Source organism: Podarcis liolepis, assembly GCF_965112155.1.
Source record: "Podarcis liolepis genome assembly, chromosome: 6".
Classification (NCBI taxonomy): domain Eukaryota; kingdom Metazoa; phylum Chordata; class Lepidosauria; order Squamata; family Lacertidae; genus Podarcis; species Podarcis liolepis.
Window position 1 is genome coordinate 54,722,908 of NC_139559.1, and position 21,736 is coordinate 54,744,643.

The following is a 21,736-nucleotide window of genomic DNA, read 5'->3' on the forward strand; positions in this document are numbered from 1 at the left end:
AAAACACATGTTGACTTGATGTGTGAGATCAAAGGTAGTGTGAGAGGGCTTCTTCTTGTGCAATGGGACTTGTAATGGAAGTACAGTGGTACCTTGGTTCTTAAACTTAATCTGTTCCGGAAGTCCGTTCCAAAACCAAGGCGCGCTTTCCCATAGAAAGTAATGCAAAATGGATTAATCCGTTCCAGACTTTTAAAAACAACCCCTAAAATAGCAATTTAACATGAATTTTACTATCGAACGAGACTATTGCTCCAGAAAATGAAAGCAGTAAACAGTGTACTGCAGTCACACAATCAATCACTCAGTAGCTGAACTGGGTTCCACACAGTCAAAAAAATAAAACAAAAAGAGCCGCAAAAACAAAAACACAAAATAAATAGCAAAAATAGGCAGACCTCAGTGTAACACTCAAAATGGAAGTGTGGCACTCAAATCGGAAGCGCAACACTCAAAACGGAGCATGTTTGAATGAATGAATGAATTTATTAATACGGTCACAGACCAGCCGCAACATACACAATATCGCAGATCATAAAAAAATATCAGAAATACAAAGGACAATATGAATATAACAAGGATTTAAATATAAAATTAAAATTAATTATTAGCGTGCTCCCTGTAGTTAACATTTAGGGGTTTGGTCATTATGGGATACCACTTGCTTCCTGCGATTGATTGCTGACACACAGAATTTGGCTACATTTAATGTAGTCTTGGGATTCTTGTCCTCTAGCAGTAGTTTTAAACTATGGAGTTCCGATACTTTCCTGGACTTTTGCAAAACAGGTGTAATAAAAGTCAAATGTATATCCTCATAAAAACGGCAACGTAATAGTACGTGTGGAGCAGTTTCAACTTCCAATGAGCCACAAGGGCAGACCCGTGCTGTATATGGTTTACCCTCAAATCTGCCCTGAAGTAAGGCAGAAGGGAGAACGTTGAATCTGGCGAGGGTAAAAGACCGTCTGTATTTGGGTACCTGAAGACCTGACAGATAATTAGCTGGAGAGAAACCTCTCCCATGGTCCCTTATTGCTGGATGTTTGATCATTTCGCTCATGTGGCATTGTAATTCTACGTCCCAGATACGCTGGCGAATTGTAGTCCTAGCTTTCTCGAAGCCTGTCGCTGTCAGGGTCTGCTGTGGGATCCCCAAGCCTTTAAGCTTTTCTAGCAGTGTAACTTTCCATTTGGATTGGTAGGTATCTAATAAGGTTAAAGGTGCCAGCCCAACCGGGAAGAAAATAAGCTTTAGCCAATAATGAATCTTCAATATCCAAATCCGAGTACCAATAGGAATTTGCCCAACCTCCAAACGGACCGCTATGTTGGATACGCAAGAAGGGATCCCCAGCAGGCAGCGGAAAAACTTAGTTTGGAATGCCTCTAAAAGAGTAAGGTTTTTAAAGCTGCAGATCTGGGATCCATATAACAATTGTGATAGTATTTTGGCAGCAAAGACCTGTGAGGCTGTCGGTATGTGTTGGCCCCCTTTCCCATAGAAGAATCTTATTAACGCTTTGGTAGATCTTTCTGCATTTGCAATCTGAAAGCGCCAGGAGCCCCTTTCCTGGAAGGTTACACCCAGGTATTTAAAGGTTGGTACCTGTTCTATTGAGCGATTGTCTATTCTCCATTTGTGCCTCCTCCTTTTTTTAGAGAACACCATGACTTTGGATTTGTTGTAGTTAATTGTTAGTTGTTCGATGCTGCAGTATTTAGTAAAAGATCTCAAAAGTTTTCTTAATCCAACGCAAGAAAAAGAAATTAAAACTGTGTCATCCGCATATAAAAGGACCGGGAGGGGCGTACCAGCCAATTTGGGGGGGTGGGCATTTTCTTTCTCCATATTTCCTACTAACAAGTTGATATAGAAGTTAAATAGAGTAGGCGCAAGGACACACCCTTGCCTGACCCCCTGGTGGATTTGGATTTCCTTGGATAGGTGGCCCAGTCGGTCACACCTTACCCGGATCTGTGTATTTTCATATAGACTGTGGGTGAGATACAGGCGTTTGTTTATATTTGCGGCGCTTAGCTTTCCCCAAAGCCTGTCCCTCGGTATTAAATCAAAAGCAGATTTGAAATCTATAAAGGCCACATATAGGGTACCTCCTTTTCTTGATGTATATTTCTCCGCAAGATGTTGGAGAACAAGGCCCTGGTCTAAGGTTGACCGATTTGCCCTAAAACCAGCCTGTGCTTCTGAAAGAATGTGGTCTTGTTCCAGCCAGTCCACTAATTTGTCGCATAGGTGGGCAGCGTACAGTTTGCTAATGATACTAAGGAGGCTGATTGGCCTGTAATTAGCCGGGTCTGATCGGCTCCCTTTCTTGAATAAAGGGATGATGATTGCTAATCCCCAGTCCTCAGGGATAGTGGCCGATTGATCTATGCTGGTAAATAGGGCAGCTAACACAGGAGCCCACCATTCAACATTAGCCTTGAGGAGTTCCGGAGTAATGTTGTCTACGCCGGGGGCAGAGCATGTTTGACTTCTGAAAAAAGTTTGCAAACGGGAACACTTACTTCTAGGTTTGCAGTATTGGATTCCAAGTTGTTTGAGTACCAAGGCATTTGAGAACCAAGGTACCACTGTATTGTTACGCAAGTGGGGGTACATCATTGGAAGTTACCCAGAAGGACGTGGACCAGTCTTGAAAGTGGCAGATGAGCCTGAACAAGCTGCACAGTCTTTATATAGCCAACCTAGGTTTATGATAACAGAGATCCAGATCAGTGTTTCCAGCCTAAGACGTCATTGTTTCTGTTACTGATTCACATCTTCCAACGTGGATGTAGATCAGGTGCTTCAAGCAAATTTATCCCAGAGACACATGAAGTGATGCTGCTAAACACATCAAAACTGTGCTTAGTTCCCTGCACTGAAGCAGTGTGTATGTGCTATTGTATTAAATTAGAATGCCCAGTAGGTGATTGCTTTTGTTCAGAAGCTCAGTCTCTCTATATAAAATTAATAATTTTCCTCAGCAGCTATGCTGCCTAAGCAAAGTTTAGCCTAAAACAATTCTTCTACTCACATTATAAACCCATGAAAATAGGGGGCTTATAATGCGAAGGCAGCTAGACCTTTAACAATAGCGTCATGAAAGACGCTGCTATAATTAATGATACTTCAGGAAGATTTATGGGCCTCAGACGGAGATAAAACAGAAATATCATTGCTTCTTTGCCTCCCATCATTTTATCCTCTATAAAATTTTATGTGAAATAAGTCAAATGAAAAATGTAAGCTCTTAATCTTTTCCTCGAGTCCCATCTATTACTTGATGAACACTTTTGTAGAATAAATTAGAGCTTTTTATTTCTTATGTATGCACCATTTTGTATTTGAAAAGCAGGGGGAAAGACATTGTTGGGCTGGCTAAGGCACCATCCATAGTATGGATAGTGGGGAAATGAAAAAGCGAAAACTTCGGTTGCGATATATTCTTTGATTTTTGGTAAAATCTTCCCTGAAATTATTTTACAATCAAGCAGTCGATAGGACTGGCCCTTTGCTGGACAGTTTAGCTCTGGACAATGGTGAATTTTCAGAAATCCCAGAGTAAACCTTATCATCCAGCTACTGCTGCTGCTACTACTACTACTACTACTACTAAGAGTCAGGAACAAAGTAGAGACAAATATAGGAAATGACTTAAACAAGTGAAATGCTTTAGCAAATATTCTAAATCATAATATGCTCAGTATCAATAGCAGTAAGAGATGAAAACTGAAAGCAGAACTACACAGGGGCAGAATAGAGATAATGGAGAATGAGCAAGAGAAGAGATTGGGGCTGCCACACAAAGTAGAGATGGAACTCTTTACAGTGGACAAGTATTACTAAGCCTTCTTTTGTGTTGGGATAGCAGGAAAACAGGCATTAATCAGGCCCTTCCAAATATGAAGGTAAAGGGACCCCTGACCATTAGGTCCAGTTGTGTCCGACTCTGGGGTTGCAGCGCTCATCTCGCTTTATTGGCCGAGGGAGCCAGCGTACAGCTTCTGGGTCATGTGGCCAGCATGACTAAGCCGCTTCTGGCGAACCAGAGCAGCACAAAGAAATGCTGTTTACCTTTCCGTTGGAGCGGTACCTATTTATCTGCTTGCACTTTGATGTGCTTTCGAACTGCTAGGTGGGCAGAAGCAGGGACTGAGCAACGGGAGCTTACCCCGTCGTGGGGATTCAAACCGCCGACCTTCTGATCGGCAAGTCCTATGCTCTGTGGTTTAACCCACAGTGCCACCTAACACATGTGGGAGAAATTCCACCTGTGAGGCACTGCAGGAAACAACTAAGGGAACTCAAGTGGTCCAGAGCACTAATGCTGAACCACAGCACCCCCTCCCCTACATTATTCATAACACTGTCTCACATAAGTTACATTACTGGTGAGGACCCAGCAGCCTCAGTGACCCAGCAGCCTAGGCACTGCATTCATTCTTTCATTCATTCATTCATTCATTCATTCATTCATTCATTCAGTGCAGCCTAGGCACTGAATTTAGAATCTGAGTTCTCCTTAATGACACACATCAATTCTTTATAGAAGCAAACTTTACTGGGGTTATTTAAGTAACAACAGAAAAAGGTCCTGTAGCCCAATGCAATATAAATGAGTAAAACAAATTAGAAGTTCAGGGACCCTTGGAGTATAGAACCAGTACACACTAAAGTAAGAAAGGCTTTTCCATCTAACATTAGCATATACCTTTCTCTCCAACCTCAAACCACCCAGTCCCAGCACTGCATCCAGGCACCAGCTTAAAAGTTGGGTGTCATCATTGTGCCCCAAACCTAATGACTATTCCCGATAGCGTCATATACACATTAAAGGTAAAGGACCCCTGGGCAGTTAAGTCCAGTCAAACTTGACTAGGGGGTGCAGACCTCATCTCGCTTCAGGCTGAGGGAGCTGTCGTCCACAGTCAGCTTTCCGGGTTATGTGGCCAAAATTATTAAACTGCTTCTGGCACAACAGGACACTGTGATGAGTGCCAGAGCACATGGAAATGCCGCATTGGGGGTGGAATAGTGCCCTGCTGGACATACTCTTATACAGAGTGAATTAAAAATTGTGATTTATAAAATAATAAAACTTTTTTTAAAAAAGTAAACACCAAGTTTCTCTAGAATAATAACTTATTTAATAGTAATTAATCTGAGTACAAGTATGCAAGCCTTACACTCAATTTCAGAACTGAATTAATGCCTCCTACCAGATACATTGAGCTAAAGGAGGCTCTTCAATGTAAATGAACCAATTTGATCATTTCTCAGGATTCTTTTCCACTCTACCTACCAAGCACAGGCACTTCATATTCACTTTATAGTGAAAATAAACTGCTCCAGTTCATCCAGTAATTATCACACTTTTCTTCAACCTGTCAGTTATGAGCTTTTCATTTTTGCTACTTTGTTTTTGTGAGTGTGGGGCTGGTCCAAAGCAGAGTAAATCAGAAAGGAGCAATGCTGGAAAGAAAAGGAGGCAATGTGCTGTGTGCAGGTTTCTTATATACTCACGTTGAGCTTCACAAATACCATGGCAGATAGTCATAAGGCAGGCCCTATAGATGGGAATATATAGGTAGGTAAAAAAGGAAAAGACATTCAGTGCAACAAATAAATGCTACACCTGGTTGTAAAAAATGAAACAACAGTGCAAAAAATGCACCATTTACTTGCAACTGAACACAAGTCATTGCTCAAATTTGTACCATTGTTCATCAAGTATATGAAGAAGTTTCCATGAGAAACTTGATTTAAATAGGTTTCTCACTAAATTACCTTGATTGAAATCAGTTCTGCCTGCTTTTACAACTTCTGTCCATAAACTGTGAGAAATCCTGGCGAATGAGCTGGAGACAAGCAAATGGTCCGACAGTGGAACAAATTGATGGTAGTCCTCCCTTGTTGAAGGTCTTCAGAGAAGGAACTGGCCAGTCAACTTTTGCAGATGCTCCAGTTCTGGATTTCCTGTTTTGAGATTAGAGTATGTGTGTGCGTGGAGTAGGTGGCCTATGATGCTTCCTTCAACCAGCGGTGGAGTGTATCTTCCCAGTGCCCAGAGTGGGCCCACAAGGTGATGTGAGGAGGATGCAACAGGGCAGGCACACGCCCTTCCAATCATCCCCGAAGCAATGCCCCCCCCCATTACCCTGCCCACGCTACACCGCTGACTCATACTAAGCATTACCTCTTGGTTCCTCCTTGGTGAATCTCAACATGTTCTCCACCTTATTCCACGAGAAGAACTGGCTAGATCAAGCATATAGGAAGAGGACAATTCAAGGACCATTCAGTATGTCAGAATCAGCACGCAACTGCAGATTTTTGCAGTTCTTTCAGTATAACTAGCAATCTGTGTAAGCTGAAAGGGTGCTTCACGACTCCCTGTAACACCACAAAAGCGGATTATGGGGTAGGTTGCCTATTTCCTGTGGGAAGCCAGCATGCTGGAACAGTGCATGGATCTGGGTTCTCTTGCTGCTATAGAGCATTGGCTGCACCAATGGGATTCTCCGTGATAGCGGGTTCTAGAATGTTTTCTAAATATATGCTGTAACATTCCTTTGAACTGATCCTGCCCACAGAGCTTGGTGGCTAACTAGGTTTTCAGCCCATCTATTATTGATCATGCCTCTTAAGTCTGCAGGAGATTACTTTAACATAAGATTATTGCTGCTCTGCATTGTCTGACTTTTAAGTTTCGGAAGCAGAATTGATCTTTGATGTGTTTTAAGTCTATAGTAATTTGAAGCTCAAACGGACTGACTGCAGCTTTATGGGAACAAAGCTATTGGAACATGATAGACCTTGCCATGACAGGGCTTCCTCTGACCTAATTTTTCTTCTGGGCTTATCTTTTTCATTCATCAAAGTTGCACAAAGCCTTTGGAAAGCTGGGTTTCAATGGAAACACCTGCAAAACTCTGAAAGCCGCCTCATAAGTGGGTTTCTGTTTCTCTACCACCAAATATACTATGTCTAAATGTGCTGTTTTGCAGTTTCTACACCCCCTTTTGTTGAAACTAATGAGTCACGATTAGAGTAATGCTTTTCTGTGACTTCAAAACCATTTTGCTTAATGAGGTACTAAGTCTTTATAATTAGGCCCAGAAGGGAACTGGGACATGGCCCCTTAAGAGCAATAATTATTTAGGTTATTTATGGTAATAAAATGTAGAAAATAGGAATGCTTCCTCAGAATGTGGCTATTTATTCTTTTACATATTGCCTAACAGGCAATTACCCTATTAATGCAACGTTTTGTTGCTAAAGACATTAATTGAAATGTAAATTAAATGTAAATTGGCTAATTAAATTGATATGTAATGAACTTGTCATGCAGGCCTCTGAGATCAGATGCATTTGGCTAATAAACAAGTATTACTGAAGTACAATTGTGCCAGTAGAGTTTAAGTTGCATAAGCACTGCCTTTATATGTAGCCTCAATATCAAGTGGTTTGCAATGAGTGGTTACAATGAGATGTTTCAACTTTAGTAATATGACTCTTCATGTGCAGCAAACTCCTGTGCAATTTCAGTGGAGTTGTTAATTTCCTTCCTTAATTTTTTGGGTGGTTGATAGAGTTAAGCGCTGAATGTTTTCTGGGCCACTGACGGAGCCCACTGAGCAGTAGTCGAGAGAACTGTGGGACTTTATGAAGAAACTCTCTATGAAGAATGAAAACTTAGCATTTATATTGCACTTCATAGTGCTTTGCATACATATTCTCAGCAAACCTTGAAATTTTCACAGGCAAGCCAATATTTATTAATCCCAGAAGGCCTGATCCAGAGGCTCCAGCTGGGGCAAAATGCTGCAGCTAAGCTGTTGATGGAGACAGACTATTGCCAGCTGATAACTCGGGTGCTCAAAAGCTTCCACTGGCTGCATATATGCTGCTGGGCCAAATTCAAGGCTCTTATATTATTTTACAAGGCCTTTAACAACTTGGGTCCAACTTGGGACTGCCTGTTAGTGGTCCCCCATGGCTTGGATTCAGAGTTTATATCCACCAGTTGCTTGTGTTCAGTGTTGTGGGCCCAGTTTGATGGAACGCTTTTCCAGCTGAGGTCAGACGGACCCTCTCCCTGTTGAATTTCCTGGGCCTTTTATTGCAGCAGGTATTTGAACTGATTTTATAGTTTTAACTCATTTTTAGTCTCCTGTACACTGACTATAATTAAGCAGTATGCTAGCTGTTGAAATTAAACCAATAAATAAACTAACTCTCTTTCATTAGAAGTTTCTAAGCAGAGTCTGGACAGTCTTATCAGGGATCCTGTCGCAGTGGGTCCCAAAGGGCTAGTGGCTGTTGCTTAGATTAGGCTAAAACGTTGCTTATACTTTCAGAAACCTCTAAATAAGTCAAGACAGACTCGGAAATCTCTTATGAGTTCCATTTCCCATCACTTGCTATGTGATAGCTGGAGATGTCAGGGATCAAAGCTGGGGTTTTTTTGCATGCAGAGTGGGTGCTCTGCCACTGAGCTGTTTCCATCCCTACAGTCACTGCACACTTTGCCATTGCCAAAGTGCCTGTACCCGCTTGCTAACTGTCGATGCCATTTTTATTTTATCCATATCAGGCTCTGTTCAGAAGATCAAACCTAAAAATGGTCATAGCAGAAATGAACCATGGTGGTGGCTGGGAGGTCAAGGGGAGGCAGAATCAGAAGGCACTTGCATTGGGTAGCAGGTAAAGGTAAAGAGACCCCTGACCATTAGGTCCAGTCGTGACCGACTCCGGGGTTGCGGCGCTTATCTCGCTTTATTGGCCGAGGGAGCTGGCGTACAGCTTCCGGGTCATGTGGCCAGCATGACTAAGCCGCTTCTGGCGAACCAGAGCAGCACAAGGAAACGCCGTTTACCTTCCCGCCAGAGCGGTACCTATTTATCTACTTGCACTTTGATGTGCTTTCGAACTGCTAGGCTGGCAGGAGCTGGGACTGAACAACGGGAGCTCACTCCGTCGCGGGGATTCGAACCGCCGACCTTCTGATTGGCAGGTCTTAGGCTCTGTGGTTTAACCCACAGTGCCACCTGCTTTCCAAATATGTGAGAATGATGATTTTATTATTTGTATCCCACCTATCTGTATCCCACTCTGGGCGGCTTCCACCAAATATAAAAGCATGCTAAAACATGGGAGATTAAAAACTTTCCTATACAAGACTGCCTTCAGATGCCTTCCAAAAGTTGTATAGTTATCTGTCTCCTTGACATCTGATGGGAGGGCGTTCCACAGGGACTCTCAATAAAACAGGCGCATGGATACAGGGGAGCACATGCCACTGATCCCAAATCCCAGCATTTTTTCTTTCTTTCTGTATCCTTTCGGGGGGGGGGTTGTTATTTGAGCCGGAGAATCTCTGCCGCTTCAAAATCAGCCTCTCAAATTAAAAAGAAGCATGGTTAGAAAATGGATCAGCTGGCTGCATCTATGGTAATGAGCGTAAAACGTATGCAGTCCAGTCACTTTGCTTGTCCTGTATCATATCTTTCAGCAGGCTAATTTTCCAGGCTGAAATGCACAGAGGATTTTGGTTCAGTGGGTTTAACTGAAGCGCAGCTATCTGGAAATGGCAGCGTTATCTACTATAAAGTAATGCCTTTCATTTGATCTCCTATTTTAGGCTAGGCTAGCAAAGTCTTAAATGCCTGGAAAAGTATCTCATCATACGCTGGTCCTCAGGTAGGTCATCTAGTCCAAGGCTGCCAAGTCATTTTCCAGCACCAGTTTCTGAGATGGCCCGAGATGTTAACAATCTCCCTTCTCGTTGTGCTGCACAACTGCATTTTGTGAACAGGAAATCATTTTCCCCTTCATTTTTTAATTTGAGGAGCAACCTACCTTCCTAGAGTTCCAGTTCTTCTGGGGGTATTTAGAAACGCACACATTCCAATTTATACAGCTACCGGTATCTTGTTTTCCATTATATACCTTCAAAGTGCTCACAATATGAAATATATTCCATGGGTGAATAAATAGTAGCCAACATTGGCCTACAGTACAAATTAATTGTGAGAAGGAATTGAATGAGAATTTGAAAATAATAAAGCTTGGCCACTTTGGAGTATTCAAAGTAGTTCACATATATTTAAATATAGGAAAGCACTCTCCTAAGGGTCCCAAGCATTAACTGAGCAGTATTCAGGTTAAGTGCATTTATTAAAATGTTCAACATGCACACTACTGCTTGTCATCCCGAGGTATTACTCTTGCGTAGTGATGCGGATGGCGCTGTGGTCTAAACCACTGAGCCTCTTGGGCTTGCTGATCAAAAGGTCGGTGGCTCGAATCCCCGCGACGGGGTGAGCTCCTGTTGCTTGGTCTCAGCTCCTGCCAACCTAGCAGTTCGAAAGCACACCAGTGCAAGTAGATAAATAGGTACCGCTGTGGTGGGAAGGTAAACGACATTTTCGTGCACTCTGGTTTCCTTCACGGTGTTCCATTGCACCAGAAGCGGTTTAGTCATTCTGGCCACACAACCTGGAAAGCTGTCTGTGGACAAATACCGGCTCCCTTGGCCTGAAAGCAAGATGAGCGCTGCAACCCCATAGTCACCTTTGACTGGACTTAACCATTCAGGGTTCCTTTACCTTTTACCTCTTGCATCTGCCTTTCCCACCCTTCCTGCCAGTCCCCTGCCCCCCCCCCAATCTTCCACAGGAGGGAAATATTGCCTTGGGAAAAGGGTTAACAGGTAAGGGAGAGCAAAAGAGTGGATCAGGCAAGTGGACAAGGCGACATCCTGCATGAAGTGTTGGACACACAATCCCTAAGACTGGGAGAGGGCCTTTTTGGTGGTGGGCCCTGTTTATGGAATGCTTTCCCCAGAGAGGATTGCCCGATGCCTACTCTTGCTATCGTTCTGTCACCAAGTGAAGACCATTAAACATTCTCCATGGTTTTAATTTTAAAACCAAAATATTATTACAGTGGTACCTTGGGATGCGAACGGGATCCATTCCAGAGCCCCGTTCGCATCCTGAACAGAACGTAAGACGCGACAGCACGTCTGCGGGCTGCGTTTCACTACTTCCGCGCATGCGTGTGATGTTATTTTGACCGTCTGCGCATGCGCGAGCAGCGAAACCCGGAAGTAACACGCTCCATTACTTCCGGGTCACCGTGGAGCGCAACCCGAAAATACTTATCCTGAAGCATATTTATCCCAAGGTATGACTGTACTTCCAGTTGTTTGCCCACTGGTTTGGCTTTCATATTTATTTATTTATTTATTGCTTTTTTCATTGTGTAAATCACTCTGAGGCTATTTATATTGAAGGAGAGGTTTTGATAATACCATGTACATCTTCAAACTGGGTGTATTCCTCACTCCTATTCTCAGAAGTAGTAGTGGGAAATTTGGATGGCTCAGCTAATGTGGCAACAGCTTCACTTGCCAACACAGGGTGTCTTCCTTACCTTTTCAGCCTTTACACCTCAATCCAAACCACTCCTGTCACTGGAGTGGAAATGAGGAGCAGGGAGTATTCCCATAGCTCAGGTCCTTTAGCTGTATAGCTGGTCATGCTTGATTATGATCTTCGCACGGTAGGTAGATAGTTTGCATCAGTCTAAAGCTCACTTTGGTTCCTTCCATTTCATTTCCACTAATGGCATCTTGACGTGCACTTTATGGTGTCTTCAGTTCTTTCAAAGATATAGATTTTTGGAAAAACGGCCAGTAAACGTAGTTAGGAAATCCATTGCACTCTTGCAATATCATTAATCAAACATACATCATCATTCCCCACAGCCCTTCAGGGTGTGACCTTTGTTCAGTTCCTTACCCCCACACCCTCTACAGGCATTAAATAAATCAGTCCGAGCACAAAGTCAGTCAGCTTCTGATCCTGATATTACTTTAGCTGATTTGTTTCCACCAGGTGTCCCTAAATGGTTAACATCTGCGGTTTCCAGAGAGAGAAACGTGATGAACACAGCAAGAGGGTAAGAGCTGATTAAAATTCATCCTGCTATATCATCCATAAATAAGAAATAAAGATGAGAAGAAAGAAAGAGACATGTCTGTGATTAATCAATCTTAAAATGGTCACTGCCTGCTTCCTGCATTTCATACAAATGCAGCTCACATACAGACCCCCAAAGAGTGGCAAGCATATTGCTTTTATTAGCCAGAAATATGAAATTCAACAAATATCAGGTATTTTATTCAGATGCACACTCAAACAGTATTATAAATCACAACATCATCAAACTATGCAAAGTCAAGTATTAACGATCTGGGTCTCCATTCAGCTGCTGATAGTATTGACATGTTAGGGAAAGCTGAAAGTCTTCATTGATTAGTCCATGTGATTAACCAGTTGATTAATCACAAATTCAAGGAGCCTTTTAAATGAGAGCTATCCCCAGGGGTTGCAGTGCTGATAGCATCGTGATGAATCTGTGATCTCTTGAATTAAGCCATGTGTTTTGATGATGTTCTAAACAAGGAGCTGCCAGGGTTATTTAAGTAAAGGTAAACTAATCTACGCTAAGAGGATCCTGTTCTGCTATCAGTTACACATAGCCCCATGTTGAAATGGTGGGCAGGGTTGCAAATAAGAGATGCTGTAATCTTGATTGTGCAGTCAATTTGCCCAATTAAAAAGATAAAATGCAAAAGAGTGAACTGATCTGAAAGATCATCAGTTTATTGCACAGTGTTGCAATGTTCAACCCAGTGAATTAGAATGAGAAAATTCTACAAATCCTAGAATAATAGAATTGCACAGTTGGAGTCTACCCCAAGGGTCATCTAGCCAAACCCCCTGCAAAGCAGGAATCTCAACTGGATCATACATGACAGATGGCCCTCCAACCTCTGCTTGAGAACTTCCAAGGTAGGAGAATCCACAGCCTCCCAAGGGAATCTGTTCCACTGACTAACACCTCTTACTGTCAGAAAGTTCTTCCTGATGTCTAGTCAGAATCTCCTTTCTTGTAACTTGAACCTATCCAAGTTTGCTTCATCTTCCATGTGGCAGCCCTTTAGGGATTTGAAGATGGCTACCATATCTCTTCTCAGTCTCCTCTTTACCAGGCTAAACATACCCAGCTTCCTCAACTGCTCCCCATAAGGCTTGGTTTCCAGACTCCTGATCATCTTGGTTGTCCTCCTTTGCACATGGTTCCAGCTTGTCTATATCCTTCTTAAATTGCGGTGCCCAGAACTGGACACAGTATTGCAGGTATGGTTTAACCAAGGCAGAATAGAGTGGGACTATTACTTCTCTTGATCTAGACACTTTTCTTCTACTGATGCAGCCTAGAATGGCATTAGCTGTTTTTGCTGTTGCATCACACTGTTGACTCATGTTAAGCTTGTGGTCTACTGAGACCCCACGTCCTTTTCACATGTACTTCTGGCAAGCCATGTATCCCCCATCTTATATTTATGCAGCTGATTCTCCCTTCCTAAGTATCTTCCATGCTCCAGGTCATGGATCTCGTCACACGTGAACACATCCTTTACATATAATGCTACTCCTCCTCCCTTCCTGTTTGATCTGTATCTTTTGAGCAGGTTATACATCTGAATTTCTAGATTCCAGTCATGGGTCTCATCCCACCAGGTTTCAGTAATGCCTAGGTTAGTTGATCAAAAGAGGAAAATGAAACCTAGCTTCCAGATATCAGTGTCCCTAGCTGGCTGCCTATGATTTTTTTGATTCCTGGTTCTTGTCCTACTGTTGCCCCTGGTCAAGCCAAAAACCCAAACTAAAAACCCAACACTCACCCACAGATGTTTATAACACAAATCTTCCAAACTGCCTTCAACTCTGAGAAAAATATAACCAGCCTGGATCCCATTTAATCATCTTCTTCATCATCCATATCCATCATAGAAGGAATGGGTGTCTTTCATATTTTAAGGTAACCAAAACTCCCTGTGACATCTGAACTGGGGAGACTGGCTTCTTTGAACTATGGTTTGAGAATCAAGTCAGGTCCTGAAAACATGGTTTAATCCTGGCTTGTTCTCATTAATGAACAGTAGATTTGCAGCAGCTTGCTCACATAGTAGAAAGCCATAGTTTCCCATTACATGTGGAGCGAGCGAGTGAGAGAAAACGATCTCTGAACAATGTTGTGTTTGCACTATCTCCAGGTAAGGCAGCAGGCATGCTTTTTTATTTCTGAACTTGCAGCTGTATATATATTGTTTCTTTTTAGGTTATAGCAGTTCACAGTGGTTTCCAGCAGATGAACTATTCAATTACTTCAGGGCTTTTCCATTTGTAATAGTATGGAGCAGTGATAGCCAGAAGACTTCACCTGTCTTTTAGAGATAGCCAGACTGGCAATTTGAAACTGTTCATTTTATCCACACCAGTAAATTTCATAAAATGGTTATAGAAAGATTCCTTTTCTGTCTGCAGAACCTTCTCCCGGGAATTCCATATACAATATTGTCGGAGCCGTAATGGACACAACCTGAGATTGCATTAATGTTCCCCTAGCAAAAGAGTCAACTCATTTTGTGTTTCTGTAACAGGTTTGCAGCTTGGCGGTAAAGGTGCTTGATAGTGTGATAGGACAAAAAGAATAATTTTAAATGAAGGCCACCCCACCCTGTCACTGAAAAGTGCCTAATTCCACCATCACAGAGAGTCCAATTCAAGCTAAGACTATCTGTGCTTGGGGGTTATGGTAGGATTTTTTTGTCAGAAGAGCAGAATGCGCAGAAAACAAAGTAATTTTATTCTTTTTTAAAAAAAATTATGGTGAAAGGTCATCTTTAGTGGTTCACCTTTGGGTCACATACTGTTTGCTTAACCCCTTCATCAATAATAACACCAGTGGAACAATCGAGTTGTAAAATTAAGAGGGACCTCAGATGCTTATTGATTTACCCCCTGTACTGTTCCTAAAATGTCTCTTGCTTTTTCTTAGAAACTCTTTATTGGTGAAGATTCCACACCTTTGTTAGGTACCTCATTTTACTGCCCATATATAACCCCTAACACTCTGCCTTTTGTTCTCCTATGTAGCAGCTAGGTTGGGTGGGGTGGGGTGAGGAAAGGCCCACCCATTAGTTCTATGGCACAGAGCAACCTATTTCGTTATGCAAAATCCAGGTCCTTAGCTAGCCAGCCAAAGCCATTACCTTGACAAAGGAACTGATTTGACAAAGTTCCTTTTGTATATTTTACGCTCACAGATAGAGGATTGCAGGCTCAGAAAGGGGAACCAGGGTTCCATCCAGATTAACCCCACCACCAAGTCATAACAGTAACTAAGAGAAAATGTGTATTTCTGTACCACCATCTCACAAAATATCAGAGCAGTATACAACATAACTAAAAACAATATAAATAATCATTAAGGTAAAGGTAAAGGGACCCCTGACCATTAGGTCCAGTCGTGGCCGACTCTGGGGTTGCGGTGCTCATCTCGCTTTATTGGCCGAGGGAGCCGGCGTACAGCTTTCGCGTCATGTGGCCAGCATGACTAAGCCGCTTCTGGCGAACCAGAGCAGCGCACGAAAATGCCATTTACCTTCCCGCCGGAGCGGTACCTATTTATCTACTTGCATTTTGACGTGCTTTTGAACTGCTAGGTTGGCAGGAGCAGGGACCGAGCAACGGGAGCTCACCCCATCACGGGGATTTGAACTGCCAACCTTCTGATTGGCAAGTCCTAGGCTCTGTGGTTTAACCCACAGCGCCACCCGGGTCCCTTTTAAATAATCATTAAAGCAAGTTGCTAATTTAAAAGCTGTCAAGGCCTGTTGGCATGAAAAAGTGTTCAAGAGATACCTGAAAGTCAAAAGCGAGTGTGTTTGCAGAATCTCTTCTGGAACAGCCTTCCACAGCATGGGAACTAAATGTCCAACTTCTAGTGATGGCCAGTCAGTCCTTTGTAACACAGTGCCACACATGTACATGTCAGAACACCTTAATCGGCTTTCCTTTTTTGTGAGCTCTTTCACCAGCAAGCATGGGAGAGAAGTGCCACCAGGAAGCCAAAAGAGATGGATGGAAGAATACTGATTTTGAGGGACATGTGATCTTCCACCCGGAAATGCCCCGTTTAAATAAGAAGCTACTCCACACTGCAAATTAATGCCAGTTGGTAGACAGCCAAGTTCCTTTTTGCATATTTGGACAGTTTTGCTATGAGTGATCTGCAGTCTTCACTGCAAATGGTGACCTGCTTTAACAATCAAGAAACAGACCGTGATAAAGCTAAGAAGTTGTGCGATAGCATGACTAAAGGCACAGGATACAAGGGAGAAATGCGAATGAGGGAAGAGTGCAGAGGAGAGCAGGGGCAGAAGTGAAGACCCAAAGGTACTCAGAGCAAGAAGAGCCGAGGGACTTCAGAAAGAAAGGAGGGAGCAATTGATCGGAAAGGGAATTTGAGCTAAGCAACCCCCTCAACTACAGCCCTGCTTTGAAGCTACATTTCCATAAAATTCCCCACCATATGGCCTGTATTACACTTAAATACAGTTGTTTTCACATGCACACAGTGTTACTATTTCTGACAGCGAATTTCAAGTTCTAGTGGCATATGCTGGGAAACAACTCAATACATGCATCAAGGAAAAATGAAATAATGGGCTTACCTACGTTGCCTGTATAGAGTTGAAACTTCCTGCAGAGCTTGTCGATCAGAAGATGCAAAAGGAACTGCATACTCGTTCAGGAAATCATGCTTTTGCCTATATTGCAGTTGTTGACAGTCCAGGGATCTGCTTTCGTTGCAAGGTGACCCATGAATTCATTCAGTAATGAGGGAAAGTAGTCCTGCACATGTTCAGAGACTTTTTTTTTTTTTTTGCTTCACAACATATGTTCAGCAGTAGTACTGAAAACTAATTCCAGGACTCAGAGCTGTTGTCTGAAATTAAATCTAGCAGCTCTGCCTATATCCAGAGGCATTTTGAAAGTTTGGATAGGCGTCATGGCATTCTACTACAAACAGGAAGTTCTTTCCAGGGCCAAGGTTTGGTTCAAATTGAGTCCTGAGTTTACCAGTGCTATCGACCCCTATGGAATTTAACAAATTATGCTGCTATATAGCATAACCTTATTTTGCTTATTTTGCATCACATACAGTGGTACCTCAGGTTAAGTACTTAATTCGTTCCGGAGGTCCGTATTTAACCTGAAACTGTTCTTAACCTGAAGCACCACTTTAGCTAATGGGGCCTCCTGCTGCCGCCGCGCCGCCGGAGCCCGATTTCTGTTCTCATCCTGAAGCAAAGTTCTTAACCTGAAGCACTATTTCTGGGTTGGCGGAGTCTGTAACCTGAAGCGTATGTAACCTTGAAGCGTATGTAACCCGAGGTACCACTGTATTTTGAATGGACTATTTGGGCTTTGTTGGAAGTTCAGCATTTTTTGCCATTACTGTTACCAAAAAAAAAAAAAAAAAAGTTTAGGTCTCTGAACATGGACAAAAGTCTGGAGCAAATAGCACAGAGCCATGGTAGAGAACTGTGCATATAGAGGCCATTCTCTCTAAGCAATGAATTTCCTGTCCTACGCTTCTTTTACTTTTCCAGCAGATACTATATGGTCACCTGCAACTTTTAACACTGATGAGGACTAGAAACAATTTTTGAAAAAATAATAATAATGAAAGCCAACTTTCAATATTTCTCAGGAATCCACACTTGGAGCAAGAAGCAGATTCTGTATAGTATATTTTCAAGGCAAAATGTTAGTAGAAACATTTGCAAAGAGGACTGCAAAAACAGTTGTGGGAAGGAAATGAAGTTCTGTGGAATGGAGATGTAGTACAGTAGTTCCCACAGATCTCAATCTGCTGTTCCCTTGATGTAAAGAAGAAGTTAGAAGAGGTGGAAGCATTTCAGTTGATTGAAAGATGAATTTTGAAGGCGTGAAGGAGAAGAAAACTGAAAAATGGCACCCAGCCTGTAATGAGGAGGGATGGTGGTTACACGCAAACAAGTTAGGGTAGAAGATACAAGGGAAGAAGAAAAAATACAATTTTATTTATTTAAAGCCTTTTTATACTGCTCTTGCACACCAAGAGTCTCCCAAAGTGGCTTGCAAGACTCAGATTCTATCTCAGGTTCATAATCTAAAAGACACAATGCTGAAAGAGAAGAGCTGGCTCAGAGGCCCTGAGGTACTAGTCCTCTTACTAGCCTGTAGGAATGACTGCAAATGACAATTGAGGGAAGAGCCTGATGGAGCTGGTTTTTCAACAGAGCAGACATAGCTATGCTGAATTAAAGCTGGCATTAAGTGATTCAAAATATATTAAGACAGAATAACAAAGGTGGGTTAATGAAACAGATAAGAAGACATTATACAACATGGCTTCTGTGTACAATTTAGCTGAGGTTATGGTGTGGGGTCTGACCTATAATCAGACCCTTAGGATCCCTTTCCCCCATATGAACCAACCTGGACCTTGAGATCAACATCTGAGGCCCTTCTCTGTGTGTCCACCTCCCAAGGAGACTCACCTGGCATCGACGGTGTTGTCCTCCTGGCACCTGGGAAACCCAGTTTTATTTTCTTGGGCATTTGGACAGCACCGATGGTTTGGCCATTTCTTCTGGTGTTCATCCTTATTTATTTTATGCTGCCGGGTGATTTTTTGGGTGAACACTTTTAGCATATTTGTTTGGTTTTAGTGGATTTTTTATTATATATTATGGATATTCTCTGTAAATTATTTCGGGACTGCTTTCGTGTGAAGTCATACATACACTGAATAAAATCTCATCTAACCAAGTGAAAAGCAGCAGCAGTAAAGCTCTTATTTGCCTTTGGTAACTAAGTGAGCCTGCCAATCAATGAAGAAACATGAGCATGGACCAAAATAAAAAATAAAAGCAACAGTTGCATTTAACTCTTTATTAAGTGCTCCAAGAGCAAGTGACCAGGTTTCACCTGGTCTTGTGTATAACATAGTACAGATTTCCTCAACCTGGTGCCTTCCAAATGCTTTGTCCTGCAACTCCCATCAGCTTGAGGCAGTACAATCGTTTTAATCGAAAGCATTTGGAGGGTACCAAATTGAAGACTGACATGACATAGCATAACATAAGTAACATAACATAACAAACTCCATTCAGAAAGCAGCAGCAAACTTTGCAAGTATTTTGATTCCATCAACATGTTGAATGGACACACACATATCAACCAACTTTGAAAATATTCAACTGAAACCTTACAAAACTCAAACACAGTATCAGTAGTTTCACGCACAAGGCTCCCTCTGCCTGCTTTTTAATCCATACTGGTTAGAGGTCATTTTGATTATCAAGCTTTCTTTGCGAGTCATTACTTTGCATATATTCTAGAGGAGCCAAGAGTAGATACATTGGCATTCAGTAGAAGTATTACAGGAGTTTCCCTTTTCCTACAAGGATTTCTCTTTCCCCTTTCCCCCCTGAAAATTCTGCACCTGATTCCTCAATCTTTTCTGGAGGTTTCAGGGATGCTCCAGAGCAGATTGGTGCTGGTACTGAAAGGAACAGGAAAGGGGGGGGGGGGAGGTTCATTTACTCCTGTCCACACAAACTTGGATATCACCCACTCTTTAGATATTAAAGATGACACATCACAGTGTCCTAGGGAATATTGCCAGGACCTGTATCCATGTGAATTAACCCCTTTAACACTTGCAAATGATATATGTCTTACGCAATAAATGTAGAGATTACCCAGCTTTCTTCGGTTTGCTCAGTGTTTCGAAAAGCTCTTAACATGGCAGGAAGTAATTTGTTGGTTTGCTTTTGAGGGAAAAGGCTTGCGATTAATCAACCAATAACAAAATCAACAGTAGCATTTGCAAGTAAAGTAGCATCTCCCTCCCCCCCCCTTTCAAAAATGATTGGCTGGAAAGAGAAAGGGAAGCCATTTTGAATCCAGTTTTGTTGTCCCAGCTTCTCCGAAGGGTTTATCGTTTTAGTGCTTTATGATGAGTGCGTGGGTTCCTTAAGAGTTGCCTGAGTTCTCTTCTCGGTCTTAGTGGAAGGTTGGTTATTCCCTTGAGCCCGATGGTAGGAACATCTATTGGAAGATGCTTTTTCCTTCCTGCCAACAAATGAAGACAACAAGAGATACTGGTAAAATACATTCCAGTGTTGACAGTGCTGCATATGTGGAATGATCCTATGAAAATACTTGGGAAGAATCTCAGAGCCCAATTGTTTGCTGCCAGGAAAATCCCAAAGAAAGATATAATTTGTTTAAAAAGCTCAAAATGAGCCCTATTCAGGCACTGAACAAACACAGAGAGAAAGCTATTCTAGCCATACAATTTATTCCTTCTGTCTCTTGTTACAGGGATAGCACTCACAGTTTTCTTTTAACAAGACAGCACAACACAGCACAACACAGAAGACTTGCGGTGTCTTTGTAATACTTGTCTTATTTGCAAATGGAATACCACAGCAAGCTAGAAGCAAATCAACACCCGTAAAGGATGCACCTAGTCTGCTAACCCTGCCTTAGATTCCCAAAGGGCAGCTTTAGCTTCTGTAATATTGCAAATGAAATCCTCCCAGTTTATATTGATTCCATCCTGAAGAGGGGCAGGGAACGGCCTTCCAGGCCTCTATATTTAGAATCTGAGACTCTCTCCAGACCACACCCCTCACTGGCCTTGTACCAATATTTTGTACCAGTTTCTTTGCTTGCCACAGTAAGAACTTAAAGTGATATGATTAGTGAGGTGATATTTCTTGGTAGCACCATAAGCCTTATGGCTTAAGATAAACACATGAAGCACACTTCCTAAAAGGTTGCTCCTTCATTATGTATGATCTCGCAGCATCAGATAACATAGGCATGCAGAGTACGAAAGAAGAGGGGAAAACACAGTGACTTATTTAAAATCAAGTTGATGGGTGGGTGGAAATTTTCTTGGGGGCGATATCAGAACATGTGGGTTATCCCTGCTAAACTGAAACACCTGGGACTTTAACCGTGTGGTGCAAAGCAGAGATTTCATTGCCTGTCAGCCAACGATTCTTCATTTCAAAGAGAGAGCAGGATAAGGCATTGTCAGTACATAGAGGGTCGGAACAGTTCCTGGTGCTCCTCCTACTGAGATGAAGAGGTTAACTGCCCAACTTTTCCTTCTCTTGTGCTTCTGCCGAAAGGCACAGCCTCAATTTGTGTGTTTGCTGCATCTGCATCCATGCAGCCTGTGCGCAAAATATGGGGCTGCATTGTTCCAGACGGCATTTTGATTTCTAAAGCCCTTGACAGGGTAATTGTTGTAATAGGGTATTTTGGTGAGCCCTCTGCTTGAGGCTGTCCAAGCAATGCAAATCTCTCTGATTTCTGTAAATGGATCCCTTTCACTGAGCCCACGCAAATGTGTCACAGTTTAAAACTGAAAGGGTTTTATTTTTCTGCCTCCAGCAGCAGCTACAAGCATTGAGATCTGCAATTAAAATGTGCAGACGCATGTAGGAGTAAAACTGACAGATTATAATTATCAATAGACAAGGGGGGAAACAAAAATTAATTTCTGAGGCAAAACATATAATTTGCCTTTAAACGGTAATAGCTATTCCATTCCTCATGCAATTTACTGCTCGGCAAAATCAGACTTAAGTTGTTTGGGATTCCAGCATCTCTCCCCTGCCCTAAATTACATTGACCTATGGGAGTGTGATGTGGGCTTTCAAGTGGATGTCAGTGGACAGTATATGAAAATGCAAAGATAGCAGATAGCAGAGGCTATGGGTGCAAGCCAACTGGT

The 21,736-nt window shown here is 42.3% G+C and overlaps 1 protein-coding gene and 1 long non-coding RNA gene across 3 annotated transcripts in view; one reads left to right on the top strand and one right to left on the bottom strand.

The window, feature by feature from the left end:
- The window catches only part of LOC310709733, a 72,709-nt gene that overhangs the window by 6,143 nt on the left and 44,830 nt on the right, over nucleotides 1-21,736 (top strand). The gene's annotated exons all lie outside the window — the stretch shown is intronic.
- Nucleotides 18,859-21,736, bottom strand: part of LOC310709664 (BEN domain-containing protein 5-like) — a 706,149-nt gene continuing 703,271 nt past the window's right edge. The window contains exon 13 of the mRNA XM_083509645.1: nucleotides 18,859-20,058. Coding sequence (XP_083365771.1) covers nucleotides 19,938-20,058 — 121 coding nt within the window. The 3' untranslated portion in view covers nucleotides 18,859-19,937. The remainder of the gene's footprint in view (nucleotides 20,059-21,736) is intronic.